The 17,841-nt window shown below is 32.0% G+C and overlaps 1 protein-coding gene across 1 annotated transcript in view; it reads left to right on the forward strand.

Moving 5' to 3' along the window:
- Nucleotides 1-15,351: 15,351 nt before the first annotated feature.
- LOC111695316 (very long-chain specific acyl-CoA dehydrogenase, mitochondrial) overlaps nucleotides 15,352-17,841 on the forward strand; it is a gene marked incomplete in the record, with an annotated part of 11,902 nt that continues 9,412 nt past the window's right edge. The window contains 3 exon segments of the mRNA XM_023464590.1: nucleotides 15,352-15,433; nucleotides 15,797-15,943; nucleotides 16,322-16,396. Coding sequence (XP_023320358.1) covers nucleotides 16,385-16,396 — 12 coding nt within the window.

Below are 17,841 nucleotides of genomic sequence, written 5' to 3' on the forward strand. Positions count from 1 at the left end.
ACCTCCAACTATATCTTCCCCCTCTTTCACTTTCTCTACTCAGCTGGATACTCGCTATTTGTTTGGGATTTTTATTATTGCAGCAATTTTCTTTGCCAGAGCTGTGTTATCATTTTATCGGTTTGTGTCCCGGGTTATGTTACTTAAAACCCTAAAACCATCTATGAGTTATCTTTCTTCATTTCACTCCATCCTTCGCACAGGAACACTTGAAGGTAAAAAAAAAAGAAATATTTTTTCTTAATTCTATTGTATAAAATGTATAATTCTCNTTGCTTTACTTTTCCTATACTCTAAATTTTATAATTTTTTTATAAAAATTCTTATTTAATTCTTTCTAAAAATTTACGTATTTTTTAGTTAAATCAGAGGATAATTCTGTGGAAACAACCGTGCATAGTCTACTTGATCCGACTACCATCTCTCGTGGTTTGGCATGTTCCACCACAATGTTGTTTGTCACAATATTTTTTCTCTACTCCCTTTTGTACTGTTTCATATACAAGGTAAAATTTATATTATGAAAGGACCTTATTATATTTTAATTATTTTTCCTATCCTCACTTCCGTACTTCTAATATATTTTACAATAATACTATTTGTTATAGTGTAAATATACTGGAAACCAGTCAGCTCCTAAACCTAGGAAACCCTCCTGTCCAACAGAAATCAAGACTTCTATTATTAAGGTTTAAAAAAATTTATTTCGACCCCCCCCCCCTTTCCTTCTGTTGTTAAAACCATCCGTCTTCCCCCTTCTCCCCATATGTACTTTGCATCCCTTAATAAAAGTAAATTACACCTGTAGTTAAAAATTTGGGCGATACTGTACAACCTAGGACCCAAAAGGTTGACCTGGTGTCGAAGTTTTAACTTATTACAGATGTACGTCCCCCCCCCCATAATCTTAATTAGTTAATTTTTAACAAGCGTAAAAATTCTATCCCCTTTTTTTTTTTCTTGCCCCCCCCCCCCTTTGATTACTATATAATTACAATACTTAGACCACGAGTATAACTGAAAATGTCGACACTATTTCTCCTATATCCAACGCTCGTCCAGGCTTACAGGTATCCATTTCCTGTTTTGTTATAATTAATTAAATCTTATATTTGTTCTAATACTAATCTGCTTTTATAGGTCTTATTCAATATTTTTCCTGTTAAAGTTTGATTTATTTCTACAATTTTGTCGCCCCCCCCCCTGCACTAGTTAATTTTGTTTATTAATCTTCAAAAATATTTTTTAGGAGCCAGAAACCCGAGATAACTGCACACCCTCTCAACCCACACTATACTTGTTGAATCATAATTATGTGGAAATAAACCATTAATTTGCTTTTGGATTATTCAGCATAAACCCTGGTAAACAACGTTCAACGATATTTTTAAATCTCAAAAAACATTTGCGGTTCCCATAATGAAATCTATGAGGCGCGTGGCTTGGATATTTAGCCCTAGCCACTAAGCTTAATGCAATTATCGGTTTTAATTTTATAACATTTTCTAGCAATTTCCAAGCTTCTTCCTTATCGGATGATAAACTACGTAACACCGCTGGTAAATTTCTCAACTGTAAAAAAATGCATTGTCTGTCCTTTTCAAATTTTCCAAGTAATATTTTATTCACTTCGTCCTCATTTTTATTATTTAATTGCGTCTCTAGAAAATCCAGTTTTTCCTGTAAATACAGGGTGTCCAGTAAGTTTACAGGAATAGTTTCTAAAATGTCTACACAAGTCTTATTATTTTTATCTACATTAGCTCCATAGTAAGTTTGATTTTTTTCAAACATTTCCTCAATCTTGTCAATTTCTTCCTCCTCCAGCACTCTGTCTAAATTACTGTTCATTATCTCTAATGGATTATGTAATACCTGCAGATTATTTTCTAAATTCTTATTCTTATTATCATTTCCTATTTCTTGCTCTGTCTTATCTAATATACTATCAACTATCTCAATGTCTGTCTTAACTTCACAGTTTTCAGAGTGAAGCAAATCGTTCTGTACGACCTCAGTCTTGTCAACTTTATCTATCCTTTCTATAACATCTAGATCCTCTCCAAACGTCCAGACTTCATTTAGCTTACTTAGATCACCCCCCGTATTGTTATATACGATATTTTTTATTTCTAATAGAAAATGCTTGCGTATTGCATCAGTGTTAACACTCCTAACATCTCCTAACTGCTTATTAGTATATATGGTTTTAATATACCAGCATACCATGATACCACAGTCATTACTACCAACCCTTTGCTTCGGTATATTGTCAATTTTTCTGAACAAAGGTTTCACTTTAAAGACGGTTTCGAAAACTTCAATAATTTTATCTAATTTTTTTGGCACATTACTTTTTTCCGCTGGGTCAAAAAACTCAAGGATGTTTTCTTTTACTTTGTAAACTGCGAGTGAGTAATGATTGTTCTCATTGTAAATGGGCACAAAAATTATTTCTTTTTTATTGTTTTTAGCTAAAATTAAAAAATTCTCTAAACCTTTGTTCTTTAGATAAAAACTTGTGGTATATTCTACTTTGGATGCACAAACCCCCCCTATACCATTAATAATATAATTCAGCATGTTGGATTCTAATTGCTCATTTTGTTGCAGTGATAAGTAAGACTCTACTGTAAGGTGTTTTTGTGATATAAGTAAAGTATTCGGGCTAAGTTTTTTAATTTCAGACAAAAATTTATCAAGTAATAGAATATTACACACAACCATGTGATATTTCACAATTTCAGAATAAGACATTTTATCACAATTTAAAAACTAAACTCCAAAATCGAAACCTTTTTTCAGAAAAAAAGTCAACAACCTTAGCTATAACAATTCAAAGTGTAAAATATACTACCCCAATATTGTTACAACAAACATTTACTAATAGGTATTGTCTACCCTGTGTGCAACGAACAACTGTTATCCTGACATTTTGTTCAGAATTTTATCCGCGAGAGCAACTTGTACAGTCCTTCGACCGCTCCAATCTATGTGTCTATGGTCGGACCATGTTTATCATGTTATCTGTCCCCCTTATAAGGAGTCTCCTTTGTTAAGGTACAAAGTTTGAAGATTTTAATCAATATCATGCTAACTGTCTTTCTTTTCGGTTTAACCAGAATGAAATGTCACGTCCTCGGTCCTTATCTAACTTTTTTGTTCCTCATAATATTTGGTATTCCTTTATTCCTACAACCTACACACCTTGGATTTTAAACACGCAACTATTATCATCTATATTCATATCTTAACTCTCTAGAACGCCCTATTTTTTAAGTACAAAGTTTGAAGATTTCAATTAATATTATGTTATTTCCTTCTTTTTATCTCGTTGCCTCATTTTACATTAATATCTCAAATTTAAATTTTGTGTCACGTTAAAATTGTCGTCATACAATTGACGTAAAAAAATCTAGTTCATCATTCCTGCCTAAAAAAATATCATTCTCGTATACAGTACCGCTGCTTTACAAAAAATGATTTAAAAGAAATTCTAATATCAATCATTAGAACGCTGAATCGTGCAAAAATCCAGTCATTTTACTTAAAATATCCAAAAAAAATTAAATTTCCACACAAGAAAATTTGATTTATTCCATAATTTCAAGCTTTTATTTTATTAATTCTTCATTAATGGAATTCATTTTATTTTATACTCATATTTATATTAATGAGATTGAAATATCTTTTAAAAATCAAAAATCTAACAATGAGCCTTTTTTTAAAATATTTTCTTGATTGAAAAGTAAAGAAAAAATATTTTTAAACATTAAAAATCTATCAATGAGACTTTATTATAAATATTTGTTAATCATTATGGTATAATATTCTCTTCTTGTCTTTAAAGTTTTGCAAAAGAGTAAGATGTCTAAGGCAGGAGAAGGAAAGAAATGGAAGGACAAAGAATGAAAAGGAAGGGTGAAGAAAGGAGAAAAAAGGATAAAGAAATAAATGAGGTGAAGGAGAAGGAGAAGGAAAAGATGAAAGAAGAATGAAGGACTCAGAAGGAAAAGGAAGGTTGATGAAAGGAGAAGAAAGGAATAAGAAAAAGATGAAAAGATATGCAAGGAGTTATAAGGTTAAGAAAGGAGAAGGAAGGAGATGGAAGGACAAAGAATGAAAAGGAAGGGTGAAGAAAGGAGAAAAAAAGAAAAAGAAAGAAAGGAGGTGAATGGAGAAGGAAAAGATGAAAGGACAATGAAGGAGGTGGAAGGAAAAGGAAGGGCGATGAAAGGAGAAGGACTAAGAATAAGATGAAAAGATATGGAAGGAGTTACAAGGTGAAGAAAGGAGAAGGAGTGAGAAGCAATGAAATAGAAGGAAAAGTTAGGGTGAAGAAGGAGAAGAAAGGAGAAGGACAGAGATGAAAGGGTTGAAAGGAGAAGAAATGAGTTGGAGAAGATGAGAAAGATGTAATGAGTTGGAAGGAGAAGGAATGAAAAGAAAGGTGTGAATAAAGGAGAAGGAAAGAGATGGAAGGTATTGGAAGAAGAAGAAAGGAGAAGGAAAAGAAAATGAAAGGATATGTAATGAAATGGAAGGGTAAGAAAGGAGAAAGAAGAAGAAGGAATGAAAAGTATTTATTAAATAAAACTTGGAATACCGTCAAAGTTGGGTACCCACACAAATAAAAATATTTCTTTTTTATTACACAAATCATTGCAAGAAAATTTCCATATAATCCTTTCTATTAGGATTGTTTTTTATTATTAAATAATACTTGGCATTCAGTCAAAGCTGTTTTTCCAAGATATATAAAATTTATTTCTACTTTTTTAATTTTAGTTAGAAATATTAAATGTGTAATTTCGTCACATCGCACTTGTAACAAACATTACCAAAATTGGGCTGCCCCTTTTTGGCTACGGTCTTTCTAAGCTATTTAGACACGCAATCTACAATGTAATCTTATATTTAAAATAATGGCTAGACAAAACAGACAATAGGACAGTGAATAAATTTTTTCCGGACTATGGAGCCAAAACTTAAATTTAATAAAACATATTAGATAGGAATTTCACTTTCAAAAATTAGAAATTTTACAATAATTTCTTAAAGTACACTATAATTAGTGTTATCATTTCGTGAACAGTCTCTTTTTAATATATATAAACAAAAAATTTTTTGTAAAATGGGCTTGTTTTCCAAGCATTACAGTTCATCTTCTAAGAACCTAACTGTTTTAACATGATCATTTAAATTATAAAATCGTCTTTAAACATTGTTTCCAAAAATTCATTTAAATCTTTGTCTTTAGCTGTCATCTGTCTTGTTGATCTTTTAACCACAGTTTTTAGACTTTCTTCTTTATTTTTAAATAAATCAATGATATTTTCACTTGTAATTAATTGCATCAATTCAATTATTTCTTTTGGCATGATGTCTAAAATGTAATCATTGTCATTAATGATTTTAATCTGTTTTAAGTCTTCAATTGCTCGTACTGTGGTTGAAAGATCAAACTGGTTTTCCACCAACGCATTAAATGCACTAGTTTTTAAAATCTTAAAAGGAATTCTTTCATAAACAGGCTTGAATTTAGGTGAGACTCCTAATCTCTTCAATCTGTCTTTTAACCCACTAGCGGCTGAAGAATTTTTTTTAATATTTTTCTTTGAAAATTTGATTAAGAATACTTATTATTGGTTAGATCATGGAAAAAAAGTAAAAAATGCAAAAAAAAAATTTTAAAGGTGTTTTTTTAGGGATTTTAAGAGTGGCCTTATAAGTCACCACAGTTGCTGCAGGGCGGGTATACAGAATTTTTCCTAAATTTATGAGAAAGGCAAAATTAATTAACTAAAATGTTATATAAATGGCCATAGGAACTATTATTTACCCAACAATACTTTTACTCTTTATTTTCAAACATCACTAAAAAACAATAATGCAAAAAAATAGTTTATTTAATAAAAACATATTATTCACACCATCCTTTTACGTGAAACCCGAAGAAGTGGTCAAAGCAAATGGCTCTATCACACTTATCATATTAAGTTTGACACTTTGTTGAACCTTCTAATGCACATCTAGATCTGTGATTCTTTCTTACAATGAGAAGGTGCCATCAGCATAGCAAATTTCATGATCTCCAATAAGCCCTACATTGCCTGTGCACACTTTCCTTCCACCATCTAAAGAGTTACTCCAATACAATTCATAGATAACCCTTTTTATACCCAGCGAGCGCAGCCTAGCTGAGCAAGCCTGTTTTGTAGAAAAAGGGTTTTCAACATAAAAAGAAATAATCTGCTGCAACTCGGGAATGCATGACAGGTTGTCAAAGAATTGATTTAGAGAATATTGAATAATTTTCAAGAACATTTTTGCTATAAAAAGATGTTCCAGGGTCAAAAAGGCTGTATATCACAAATGAGTGAAGTACGCCTGCAGTTTAGAAACAGAACAACACATTTTTTTCTCACTTTTTTCAACTTAATTCCACTCTTTAATTATCTATTCTCTTTGGTTATTTCCTTTTATCAAATGGTCTAAATAAAATCCACCAAAAGGAACTAAGTTCTTGTCACTAACTAAATATTCTCATCCCTATATCTTTGCAACCTGAAGATAAAAAATCTTTGATACTTTCACACTTAAACTGTTTGATTATGTAGGTTTCATAGGTTGAAAGGTCTATGACATAGATATTGGCAGTGGGCAAAGAAACATCAGAGTTTGTGAGAAGAACTCAATTCCTTTTTGGTTTGTCGTTTATACAGTGTTACCTACAAAGAATGAGACTTTATTCAGTTTTATTTAATTTTTATCATAATAAGTGAGTGATTTTTAATTTATTTCCTATAACAATGATTTTTTTTCAAACTCAACCAAAGTCCGACGTTTCTCCTTATAAATTTATCCGTCCGACATTTATACTGGTCCGATGTTTGTACCAGTCCGACTTTTGTACTGTCCGACGTTTGTACCAATCCGACATTTGTACTGTCTGACGTTTGTACCAATCCGACATTTGTCCCAGTCCGACTTTAGTACTGTCCGACCTTTGTACCGTCCGACCTTTGTAACAGTGTACTGTCTCTGGGCGGTAATGTAAACACAAGACGGATGTCAAAGCCTTGGTCATAGGAAACTACTATGTGAATTATCAAAACTATCAAAATTTAATACTTTTAACCTCCTTGGATACTAAACGAACACGATGCTTCTATTCTTGTTTACAAATTCCGCCCAAAGAGAACTGGTTTCAATGTGTACACACGATTTTTTACATACATTTTTTTCCTTCGTTCAAGCTAATATCTTCTGTTAAAACCCTAATTTTGATTATTATAATAAAGTTAAGCTTGTAAAAACACAGTTGCTATTAAACGTTATAATAAAATAACGAATCAGCAGATGTTTAAAAAAAGTTTCTCACTTCAAAATATTTTCATTTTTTTCGAACATTGAGTAAGGAACTTTGTTTTGTGTACTATTGGTTTGAGCTGTTCTTGAAAACCCAATCATGTGGAAAATGGAAACTAAAAATCAATATTTATTATTTAAATATATAGGTCGATAAATATAAGTGCAAAATGTTGATTTATTCAAAGGCAGCAAATATTACAATACAGGGAGACCCAAAAAACTATGAAATAAATGTCGCCGTTGTTCTTCCTTCATACTTAAGAAATGTGGCAAAGGATTATATAATTTGAATCATCATTTCACAACAGATTTATCTCTTGAAATGTGGCAAAGGATTATATAATTTGAATCATCATCAACAGATTTATCTCTTGAAATGTGACAAAGGATTATATAATTTGAATCATCATTTCACAACAGATTTATCTCTTGAAATGTGACAAAGGATTATATAATTTGAATCTTCATTTCACAACAGATTTATCTCTTCAAATGTTAAGAGATCGGAACTTTTCTGTGGATATTGTTCATATTGAAAGCTTGATCTCGATATCCAATGTAAGCACTTTTAAATTTGAGGATCAATGCTTTTCCCCTGAATTTTAGTTGTCCCTGCAGGGTATAACCACCACGGGATATCTAAGAGGTATTTAATAAATCCTTAGATCTCCATTAGATGGAGATCAATGCTTAATCCTGAGCTTTACAACGCAATATGTTCTGACTTCAAAGAACTTTTTTTTATAAATGTTTCAGTTGCAAATTTCAAATTCAAAAGAAAAAGAAGTCTGCGAGAATTTATTTTCTTTGATTCTCATATTAAATGTATATTGTATATATTACAGTGTACATATTACAGTGTATATATTACAGTGTACATATTACAGTGTACATATTACAGTGTATATATTACAGTGTATATATTACAGTGTACATATTACAGTGCATATATTACATTGTACATATTACAGTGTATATAACAGTGTATATAATACAGTGTACATATTACAGTGTACATATATTACAGTGTACATATAACAGTGTATATATTACAGTGTACATATTACAGTGTGCATATTACAGTGTATATTACAGTGTACATATTACAGTGTACATATTACAGTGCATATATTACATTGTACATATTACAGTGTATATAAAACAGTGTATATATTACAGTGTATATATTACAGTGTACATATTACGGTGTATATATTACAGTTTATATATTACATTGTATATATTACAGTGTACATAATACAGTGTATATATTACAGTGCATATATTACAGTGTACATATTACAGTGTATATATTACAGTGTACATATTACAGTGTATATATTACAGTGTATATATTACAGTGTAATACAGTGTACATATTACAGTGTATATATTACAGTGTACATATTACAGTGTAAATATTACAGTGTATATATTACAGTGTACATAACTCCTACGAAGGTACTTCATATATATTATAACACTTGAAACTCTAGTTTATATTAAACACAAAGGATAAAGTTAGAATGAAACTTATTGAAAGCTTTGATAATGATTATCATAGTATCCGCTAGGAGAAACACAAACAAAAGAACAACTTTACTATAGCGGAGATAGCTTAATAAACAGCTAGACGTCAGTAACAGCCTAAATGATAAAATAGACATCAGTAACAACCTAAGAAAACAGCTAGACGTTAGTAACAGACAAAATTAACAGATAGATGTCAGTAACAGCCTAAATAAACAGCTAGACATTAGTAACAGAATAAGTAAGCAGCTAGACGTCAGTAACAGCCTAAATAAACAGCTAGACGTCAGTAACAGCCTAAATAAAAAGCTAGACGTCAGTAACAGCCTAAATAAACAGCTAGACGTCAGTAACAGACAAAATAAATATCTAGACATTAGTAACGGCCTAAATAAACACCTAGACGTTTTAACAGACCAAATGAATATCTTGACGTCAGTAACAGCCTAAATAAACAGTTAGACGTCAGAAACAGTATAAAAAAACAGCTAGACGTCAGAAACAGCCTAAATAAACAGCTAGACGTCAGAAACAGCCTAAATAAACAGCTAGACGTCAGTATCAGTCTAAATAAACAGTTAGACGTCAGTAGCAGACCAAATGAATATCTTGACGTCAGTAACAGCCTAAATAAACAGCTAGACGTCAGTAACAGACCAAATGAATATCTTGACGAAGGATCTTAAAGGGGGGAGTTTAGATATTGTAACTTAGAACACTTTGATCACGTAAACTATTCCAAAGGAATGTAATAAATCACACCAGACCTTAGTCTTATCAAGGAAATGAGGGGAGAAAACACGAGGAATTTAGGAATCGATATTATTCATTAATTTATAAATGAAAAGAGTGTAGAGAAAGAATGTGTGCCAGAATTCTTTTACGCACTCAGAACCATCCATCTCTTATAAAGTTAAACATTGATCAATAATTACTTATTTTTAACAAATAATTAGTAGTCAGTTTTTCATTTTAACTTTTATGTTAAAAGATCATCATTTTGTTTTTGTTTTAGACAGACATTTTGATGTTAATGCAATGTCAACTGAATTTTGAATTTTGAAGGATGCTATTTTGATGGTTCCCTGATAATGTAGTATGCTGAGAGACCCCAGAGACAAGACCAGCATTAGTTGGGAATCTAATTGTTTTCCAAGACAAAGGATGCTCTCTGGTCAGTTTACTTAGTATTCAAGAGATAGACAACATATTAGTAGAACCCGGAGATTCTAAACCTTAGCTAAACCCGGAAATATCTAAACCTCGGCTAAACCCTAAGATTTCTCAACCTTAGTGATACCCGGGGATACATGAACAATACTTAATCCTGGGAGATATCTAAACTTTAGTCATACCCGGAGATAAATAAAACTTCAGTTATACCCTGGAGATATCTGAACTTTATTTATACCCGGAGATAAATAAAACCTCAGTTATACCATGGGGATATCTGAACTTCAGTTATACCCTGGAGATATCTGAACTTTACTCAAATAATGAGATATCTGAACTTTAGTTATACCCGGAGATAATTAAAACTTCAGTTATACCCTGGAGATATCTGAACTTGATTTACAACCGAAAAAATCTAAACTTAGTTCTACCCGGAGATATCTTAATCTTATATAACTACGATGAAGACGATTTTTTTAATTAAGTTTTGATTGTTTACTCCTGTATGCCGAGTCTATTAGCGCCTGATCCAATCAGGGTTCAGTCATGTGTTTGTTGTTTTTTCTGAACGAATAGAAATAGTATGGCGGTAACATATCTATCTATCTCATTATCCAATTAGAGATGAATCCTTAAATCGGCGCTATCAGTAAATGAAAATATTTACTTCTACTGAAACTATAGTGTGTTAACATGATTTTATCGAATTACAAGCTTACAAGTAATGAAAGAGAAGCTTTTTAGTAGACAGCTTTTCTTGACTTCTATGTTTATGTGCATCCATGCTGTTATTGATATAAAACCATCTGAGATATCCAAACCTTGTTAAAACCTTCAAAGATATCTGATCCTTGGTAAAACCTGCAGAGATATCCAAACCTTAATAAAACCTGCAGAGGTATCTGATCCTTGGTAAAACCTGCAGAGATATCTGATCCTTGGTAAAACCTGCAGAGATATCTGATCCTTGGTAAAACCTGCAGAGATATCTGATCCTTGTTAAAACCTGCAGAAATATCTGAACCTTGGTAAAACCTGCAGAGATATCTGATCCTTGGTAAAACCTGCAGAGATATCTGATCCTTGGTAAAACCTGCAGAGATGTCTGATCCTTGGTAAAACATTTAGAGACATCTGATCCTTGGTAAAACCTGCAGAGATATCTGAACCTTGGTAAAACCTGCAGAGATGTCTAAATTTTGGTAAACCTGCAGAGACATCTAGACCTTGGTAAAACCTGGAGAGATATCTAAACCTTGGTAAAACCTGCAGAGATGTCTAAATTTTGGTAAAACCTGCAGAGATGTCTAAACCTTGGTAAAACCTGCAGAGATGTCTAAACCTTGGTTAAACTTGCAGAGATGTCTAAACCTTGGTAAAACCTGCAGAGCCATCTAAACCTTTGTAAAACCTGCAGAGATGCCTAAACTTTGTAACAACTGCAGAGATATCTAAACCTTGGTAAAACCTGCAGAGCTAAACCTTAGTTAAAACTGCAGAGATGCCTAAACTTTTTAAAAACTGCAGAGATATCTGATCTTTGGTAAAACCTGCAGAGATATTTAAACCATGGTAAAACCTGCAGAGCTAAACCTTAGTAAAACCTGCAGAGATATCAAAATAACCTTAGTAAAACCTATCTAAATTTTTCCCGAATTAAGAGTTATCTCTGTCTTAGCAAAGATTACAGAATGATTACAGAATTATTACAGAATTACTACAGAATTATAACAGAATTATCACAGAATTATTACAGAATTATTACAGAATTATTACAGAATTATTACAGAATGATTTCAGAATGATTACAGAATGATTACAGAATGATTACAGAATTATTACAGAATTATTACAGAATGATTTTATAATGATTACAGAATGATTAGAACTGAAAGTACCTAATTGAAGAATGATAATGGTGTTAACATTTGATAAAAAGCAGGAGGGATTGATTCGGTCTCATCATGAAATAATGTTTTGTAATTTGTGGTTTGTTTCAACTTTTTCTCGATTATGACAGGAGGTTTTGGTTTCGGGGATTAAAATTTATAGTAAAATACAAACATATGTATTCTTTTTTTAAAATTTCGAAATTAGCAGCTAAGAGATATTCCGAAAACATCACGGTTCACGAAAAGTTGTATGCAAAAAACATGTTCTTAAAATTATGTTTCGTAAACAATATGTTTATTCATATTACATTAGCTTTATTCCATATAATAAAGCTCTTCGCTTATATCAATATATTTTTATACATATATGTTAGCTAAAGCTGGCCAAACGGCTGGACTAAATTGGCTTAGATTTTTTGAGGGAACCCATGGGTGCCCGGCTTTTTGTTTTCATGTTTTTTTTATTCCACGGGAAACGCCGGGAACTCAGCTAGTATATATAATAAAGCTCTTCACTCATATATATTTGTATGCATATTTAGCTATAGCTGGCCAAAATTGGTTGAGTTAATCCTTGAGTACCCTGGCGGTAACATAGGCTTAAAAAATTCGTAAGAGCCCCATCTGAACCTTTATTATGGATAAACTATTGCAACTGCAGTCGCCATTAAGTTATACCTTTTTAACCAAATTATAATATTTTGCCCTAAACATGAAGATTTTAAAGCTGTGAAGCAATTGTTTCTAGATTCAGGTATAATCAAGTGATTGGCAAAATTCCGTTGGATATTTACGTTAGACTGGACATTTCAGTTAAAGGGAGTGACTGACAAGGTACTGCACTGTCAGTTCAACAACCACACCTAGGCAGTCACCCCCTTTAACCCGTTCTGTAAACTATGACTGGTTTGTGAAGAGTGTGAACCCTAAGAAAAGGTTCCTTTTTGTCACAATGGACAAAGAACTATTGAGAAAACAGTTAAAAGTAAGAAAATTATTGTGTATTGTTTGTATTTACTATGAAAGAGGTTTATATATATAAAAATAAATGTATAAATCTTTATATTTCTATATACTTATATATATATATATATATATATATATATATATATATATATTGTTTTGTTCCTAAAAATGCTGACACTCCCAGTGTAAACTTGTCAGGAGCAGAACCTAACAAAAACATCCGATGTTTTATTTATAAAGATTTCAGCTGAATCTTTGATTTTCATTTTTTACTATCGTATATTTCGTCTCTGAAACCCAATGTTGTGAACCTTTAATATTTCAAACTTATATTATTTGATCTAACAGAACTTATAGTTTGAAATATCAAAGGTCTACGACATTGGAGTTTAAAAAAATAGGGATTAGAAAATTAGAGTTTGTTGCAAAGACTCAATTCCTTTCATGCATATTTTTAAAATTATGCTTAAAGGTAAATATTTAATTGTTTATGGTTCTTTATATTTTTTCCTACATACCCAAAATATCTGGTTTAGATTGATTTTTCCTTTTTCCCTGATCCATAATAATTAAATTTAGCACCAAATTTCTATTTAAATGAATTAAATATTGTAAAGTTTATAAAGTGCTAAGTTTGTATTTGAATACTATGAGTTTGCTAGGGCAGAGATAAAAGAAAACTTTTTAATGATGTTAGTTTCTGTATTAGAGGAGATAGTAATTATTAATAAGTTCACCGAGGAGGGCAAATCCTGGCGGTACATGGAGTAAATAGAGGGCAATTCTGGTGGAATATGGAGTAAATAGAGGGCAATCCTGGTGGAATACGGAGTAAATAGAGGGCAATCCTGGTGGAATACGGAGTAAATAGAGGGCAATCCTGGTAGAATACGGAGTAAATAGAGGGCCATTCTGGTGGAATACAAAGTAAATAGAGGGCAATCCTGGCGGTACATGGAGTAAATAGAGGGCAATCCTGGTGGAATACGGAGTAAATAGAGGGCAATCCTGGTGGAATACGAAGTAAATAGAGGGCAATCCTGGTGGAATACAGAGTAAATAGAGGGCAATCCTGGTGCAATTTGGAGTAAATAGAGTGCAATCCTGGTGGAAATGGAGTAAATAGAGAAAATCCTGGTGGAATACGGAGTAAATAGAGGGCAATCCTGGCGAAATATGAAGTAAATCTGGCTAAAACTGGAACAAAAAATTTAATGTTTTAAGATACCATTTGAAATCAAAACTTCTAAAAATTTATCTAATATGATCAAGTTTTTTTTACGATAATGCCAATATCCCCTATTTCTCCCCCCTCCCCTCACCCTCCCTCAATATCCCCATTCACCTCCCCCTCCCAGCCCAATTAAACAGCACACGTATATCCCTCTTTTCAACCCCCCCCCTCTTCAACCCATATTCTCATGGGTGTATATGTTCATATAAATAATTTTTCTTCCACCCCATCCCCTTTTGATTTATTTAGAGTTTTATTCGCTGAATTGGTGAAACGAAATGATTTTTAGTAGAAAGTTTATGAATTTTTGGATAAAATGTATCAAAACAGTATGGAAAAAAAGATGCCTTTTAATGTCCAATTTTTAATTCCCCCAAAAACAAGAAATAAAATCTATTCCACCCCCCCCCCTCCTTCCCTCAGGGGAGGGTATTTCTGAAAAAATTTACACCCTTGAATATTCCCCCACCCTTCTCTTCAGACCACATAAACTCTAGTCCCCCATCACTCCACAACTATTTTAGATTTACATTTCTGAACAAAACATCTTTATTTTCTAGAAAAAAATTTTGTTCTATGCCCCTCCTAAAAAATATTTTTTCCCTTCAATTCAGTAGGAATGTTCGCATCAAGTCGAAGAAAATCGTTTTATGCTGAAACCAAGAATTGTTGGTTAAAAATTAGTTTAAAACGGATAAACGTGTCATTTTTAAAAATATCATTATGAAGTTCATACCTCTGAAGAAAAAGAATTAAAATTTACGAAGCTATAATTAAAATCGTAATAATATTTTTTGAACATTAGGGAATTTGATATATCTGTTAAAAACGAATTTCTTAATCTCAAATATTGTCTTTTTAATCTCAAATATTGTCTTTTTAATCTTAAATATTGTCTTTTTAATCTCAAATATTGTCTTTTTAATCTCAAATATTGTCTTTTTAATCTCAAATACTGTCTTTTTAATCTCAAATATTGTCTTCTTAATCTCAAATATTCTCTTTTTAATCTTAAACATTGTCTTTTTAATCTCAAATATTGTCTTTTTAATCTTAAATATTGTCTTTTTAATCTCAATCTCAAATATTGTCTTTTTAATCTCAAATATGTCTTTTTAATCTCGAATATTGTCTTTTTAATCTCAAATATTGTATTTTAAATCTCAAATATTGTATTTTTAATCTCAAATATTGTTCAGGAGAAAATTTTGCTGCGTTTGCCTTGACCGAACCTTCTTCAGGCAGTGACGCAGGATCTATCAAGGTTTTTTTTCTCAATTTATCTATTTTGTGGTGATTGGTGGGTCTTGGGTATTCAGTAAGAGCCTGAAAACTATGGAATTAATGTCGACAAGAATTTAACTATTTCTTGGTTCTCACTGTTCAGAAATACATTCAAACTATAAAGCGCTTTATGATTACAAATATCTCTAGTACTTGCTGAGTGTTAAGGTGTAAAAAGGTTTGATTTAAAAAAAACATAATAACTAATTTGAAAACAAAGATTAAAAAAAATTATATCAAACGTAAAAGGGGTTTTCCGAGATATTAGGTCTCTTCAACACACAAAAAAAAACTAAATCTAATTCTGTTTTCCGGAAAATAAAATAAAAATATTATATTTTAGACCCGGGCTGTACTGAACAAAGAAGGTACTCACTATATCCTTAACGGCGGTAAGATTTGGATTTCTAACGGCGGAATCGCCGAGATATTCACCGTCTTTGCCAAGACCCCCGTTGTCGACGAGGCTACAGGAACAACAACGGAAAAGGTAAATATTTGTTTTCTTTCAGATTTTTAATGTTTTTTTTTGGGGCCGGGGGGATTTAACAAATTCTTTGAAATGAAAGATGGATCATTTATTTTTTTTTGCAAATATGAAGAATCGACGAAAATTGATTATTTCGAAGCAGGAAAATATCTTTTTAGTTAGAGAATCATATGTAATTGAAAACTCTCCCTTCCCCCAGAAATAATTTTAACCCATAAATAAGGTTTTTTTTTCAGAGTTTTAGTCGCTAAATTTGGGGAATTTAGATTAGTTTATGGTGAAATATATTAAAAACAGAGCTTTAAAAAACTTGCATTTCAATGTCTAATTTTTTTTTCCGGAGCATTGAAAATCTTAAAAACATTTTTTAATGTGTAGGTTTCTGCTTTCATTGTTGAGAGATCATTCGGAGGAGTTACTAACGGTCCTCCAGAGAAGAAAATGGGAATTAAGGTAGAAATATAAAAAAAAATTAGCCTGACTTTATAGACTTATCGTCTCTAATCTATATAATAAAACAAGACATTCGTATATATGTTGCGTATAGCCGGGCAAACATCGGGACCAATTGGGCTTAAATTTTTTGTGGACACTCACGGGTGGCCGGGTGGTGTTACAGGCTAAAAAAATCGATAATTTTTTCAATTTTGTTTTTCAAAAAAAAAATTCCACGGGCAACGCCGGGCCCGTCAACTAGTTTGGGGTTTTTTCCCTCTAAATTGGTAGGTTTTTTCCTAGATTGTTTGATTTCCCCCCCAGATTAGTAGATTTTCCCTCCAGATTAGTAGATTTTCCCTCCAGATTGATGGATTTACCGTCCAGATTGATAGATTTTCCCTAAAGTTTGGTAGATTTTTCCTCCATATTGATAGATTTTCCCTCCAGATTGGTAGATTTTCCCTCTAGATTGATAGATTTTCCCCCTGGATTGGTAGATTTTTCCTCCATATTGATATATTTTCCCTCCAGATTGGTAGATTTTCTCTCTAGATTGGTAGATTTTCCCTTCAGATTAGTAAATTTTCCCACCAGATTGATAGATTTTCCCTCAAGTTTGGTAGATTTTTCCTCCATATTGATAGATTTTCCCTCCAGATTGTTAGATTTTCCCTCTAGATTGATAGATTTTCCCCCCAGATTGGTAGATTTTTCCTCCATATTGATAGATTTTCTCTCTAGATTAATAGATTTTTCTTCCAGACAGGTAAATTTTCCCTCCAGATTGGTAGATTTTCTCTCCAGATTGGTAGATTTTCCCTTCAGATCAGTAGATTTTTCCTCCAGATTAATAAATTTTCCCTCCAGATTGGTAAATTTTCTCTCTAGATTGATAGATTTTTCTTCCAGATAGGTAAATTTTCCCTCCAGATTGGTAGATTTTCTCTCCAGATTGGTAGATTTTCCCTACAGATTGGTAGATTTTCCCTTCAGATTAGTAGATTTTTCCTCCAGATTAATAAATTTTCCCTCCAGATTGGTAAATTTTCTCTCTAGATTGATAGATTTTTCTTCCAGATAGGTAAATTTTCCCTCCAGATTGGTAGATTTTCTCTCCAGATTGGTAGATTTTCCCTACAGATTGGTAGATTTTCCCTTCAGATTAGTAGATTTTTCCTCCAGATTAATAAATTTTCCCTCCAGATTGGTAAATTTTCTCTCTAGATTGATAGATTTTTCTTCCAGATAGGTAAATTTTCCCTCCAGATTGGTAGATTTTCTCTCCAGATTGGTAGATTTTCCCTACAGATTGGTAGATTTTCCCTTCAGATCAGTAGATTTTTCCTCCAGATTAATAAATTTTCCCTCCAGATTGGTAAATTTTCTCTCTAGATTGATAGATTTTTCTTCCAGATAGGTAAATTTTCCCTCCAGATTGGTAGATTTTCTCTCCAGATTGG

This window comes from Eurytemora carolleeae, unplaced genomic scaffold (genome assembly GCF_000591075.1).
Source record: "Eurytemora carolleeae unplaced genomic scaffold, Eaff_2.0 scaffold95, whole genome shotgun sequence".
Lineage (NCBI taxonomy): Eukaryota > Metazoa > Arthropoda > Copepoda > Calanoida > Temoridae > Eurytemora > Eurytemora carolleeae.